This window comes from Anarrhichthys ocellatus, unplaced genomic scaffold, assembly GCF_004355925.1.
Source record: "Anarrhichthys ocellatus isolate YVR2014 unplaced genomic scaffold, GSC_Weel_1.0 scaffold6485, whole genome shotgun sequence".
NCBI lineage: Eukaryota > Metazoa > Chordata > Actinopteri > Perciformes > Anarhichadidae > Anarrhichthys > Anarrhichthys ocellatus.
The window spans coordinates 1-2,869 of NW_022286459.1; the positions used below are offsets into that span (position 1 = coordinate 1).

Consider the following 2,869-nt stretch of genomic DNA (forward strand, 5'->3'; position numbering starts at 1 on the left):
TTAAACTGAAACGTGTTTAACTCCTCGTAGTTAAAAGACTGCAGACTAACTATGTCTCCAGTCTCTGAGTTTATGTTCACCATTGTCGAGAGAGGTAATGTGTTACTGTTACTTTTGATTATTGAATAGCTCACCTGACCATTTTGATCAATATCTGCATCAACTGCAGATACTGTTTTTACAACCGCACCAACCGGACTATTTTCTTTTAAATAAACATTGACCAAACTTTCTGAAAAACGAGGCGAGTTGTCATTGACATCGGAAACATGAACGGTAAGCTCGCTGGTGCTTGTGAGAGCAGGGATTCCATCGTCTGTAGCTGTGATGGTGACATCATAATGTGAAGCAGTCTCTCTGTCGAGCTGTCCGTCTACCACTAAAGAGTAATAGTTTTTATAATTTGTTTCCAACCTAAAGGGGCTGTCATTGTGAATATCACAATGAACTGCTGCATTTTTACCTCCATCTCTGTCCAGGACTGACACAAGTGCGACAGCAGTACCTATTTTTGCATCCTCTTTCACTCTGTTTATTAATGATGTTACAGATATTTCAGGAGTGTTGTCATTTAAATCCACAACCTCTATTAGTACTTTGCACTGTGCTGCCATTGGAGGAGAGCCGTTGTCACTAGCTTGCACGCGGATTTCAAAAGCCGGGTGCTCTTCAAAGTCAATCTTTCCCTTAACTGTCAATATGCCCGTGTGCTCATCAATTTGAAATATTTCCAAAACATGGTCTTGATCTTTGCTGCTCAGTGAATATGAAATTTCCCCGTTTGGTCCTTCATCTGCGTCTGTTGCAGTTACTGTAATCACTGATGTACCAAGCGGTATATTTTCAATAATACTTGTTTTATACAACGGTTTTGTAAAGCTTGGGGTGTTATCATTAACGTCTAAGACATTTATTATTATCTCCGATGTTCCAGATTTTGGGGGCGTCCCTCCGTCTACTGCCGTCAATGTGAGATTAATTACAGATTGTTTTTCTCGGTCTAAAGGTTTCTGGAGGACTAGCTCAGCAGATAGACTATCTCCTTTGTTTACCGACAATGAGAAATGTTCATTTTGATTTAGCTTGTATGTGTTGATACCGTTCTTTCCTACATCAGCATCATGTCCCGACAGCATAAGAAATTTAGTACCAGGTAGTGTGCTTTCGGCTATTTCGATACTTTGCGAACTGGCACTGAAAGACGGACAGTTGTCATTAACATCTAGAATATTTATTTCTAAACGATAGAGCTTCAGTGGAATATTTATCACAGCCTCTACGCTCACCGTGCATTTCGTTGCCTTAGCGCAGAGCTCCTCTCGGTCTATTCTATCACTGACATAAAGAACACCAGTCTTTAAGTTTACCTCGAAAAATGTTCTCTTCGTTCCGGTCACAATCTGAAACATACGAGACTCCAGATCATCGACATTGAGGTTTAGATCCTTGGCTATATTTCCTACAGATGTCCCCGGATTCACCTCCTCTGATATGGAGTAGGAGAGCTGCCCGTGCACCGCTTCCCAGTGACAGTCCAGCAGCACCAATACCACGTATGCCACTACAGGAAGCCTATCAATCGAAAACATAATCCAATCCGACGTAAAACGAACATAGAAACAAGTCTTTTAGATGTCGAGTGTTGACTCAAATTGTGTTCCTTTTTCCTATGATTTGTCCACAATGCGGCTGATGTCTCCGCCTTCTCTCTCTGCTTCTGCGTCTCTTTGTGTCAAAGCCCAACAAGACATCATCACGTTCTTTATCTGGGAGGGGCTTGGGGATTTAAGTAAAATCATCTGTGTTATGGTCTATAGTGCCCTCCTATGGCCTTGTGGACTAATTACATTACAAACCAGGAGAAAATACAGCATAACATCACACAAGCCATCTCCATTTGATACTCAGCAAGAAAGGACAATTTTATAACGAACATAACGCCAGGAAATATCACGTGGCTTTTGGGAAACATTGAATTAACTTGTTGTATTCTCTGGTCGTGCAATGTTTTATGTATTTCAAAATGAGGGTCAACTCACAGTTTTGTGATTGGCATGCTTATATGTTTGACTGAAATGTAATCCAGGCAATCCTTTACAATATACCGTAAATGCAACAGCAAAAAATATCAGTAGAATTATAAAATATTGAGGGATCTTTGTTGAGTTGCTCAAAATAAACGCCATTAAAGCAAACTGAAAGCATTGTAAGAAAAAACAAGGAGTAGGCAGGCATATATGCCTCAGGGAAGTAACCTGAACACAAGTCTCTTGTATAGAAAATAAATGAATGGACTTTGAGAAACAATACCAAGGAAACACTGCGAACTAATCGCCCGCATATGATGCATACTTTGCGCCACCAAAAACAGACATGTATCCGAGTTAATGTCAAAGGAGAGATGATGAACGTGACACTTAACAACTGCGTGAATAAAAGTATATAAGTAAAATAAAAAATCAGAGTAACATTATTATCAGCTAAGGTCAAGAAGTATCAACTTCAGCTTCCTTTATGGAATACACAAAGCTTATACCTACACCAATCGTCTTACCGGGTCGGACTAGTTCTGGCCTTCACCACCAAAGACAGCTACCTTGAATCGAACAGACCGGCTTACGTTGACGACGATGACTGATACAAAACGTCACCATTTTTAAAGTCTTACGTGACAATGCCAGAGATCTGTTTTGTCACCAACGCGTGTTTTATGTAAAAACATATTCAGACATTCAGAAAAATACAGAACTATACAGTAATAGAAAGCAATGACAGCGTTTTGTAACACATATATAATCTGTAGGCCGTTTTATGCTTGTCACTCTTACCTTGTCATTGTTGGGTAAAGTCTGAGTTCTGTTAAAAGTGT

The 2,869-nt window shown here is 39.9% G+C and overlaps 1 protein-coding gene across 1 annotated transcript; it reads right to left on the reverse strand.

Moving 5' to 3' along the window:
- Window positions 1–6: 6 nt before the first annotated feature.
- LOC116380226 (protocadherin alpha-6-like) lies at window positions 7–2,863 on the reverse strand (the record flags this gene model as incomplete). The annotated part of the gene is made up of 1 exon (XM_031842168.1): window positions 7–2,863. A coding segment is annotated over exon 1 (1,583 nt), but the record flags the coding sequence as incomplete, so codon positions are not given.
- Window positions 2,864–2,869: the final 6 nt, after the last annotated feature.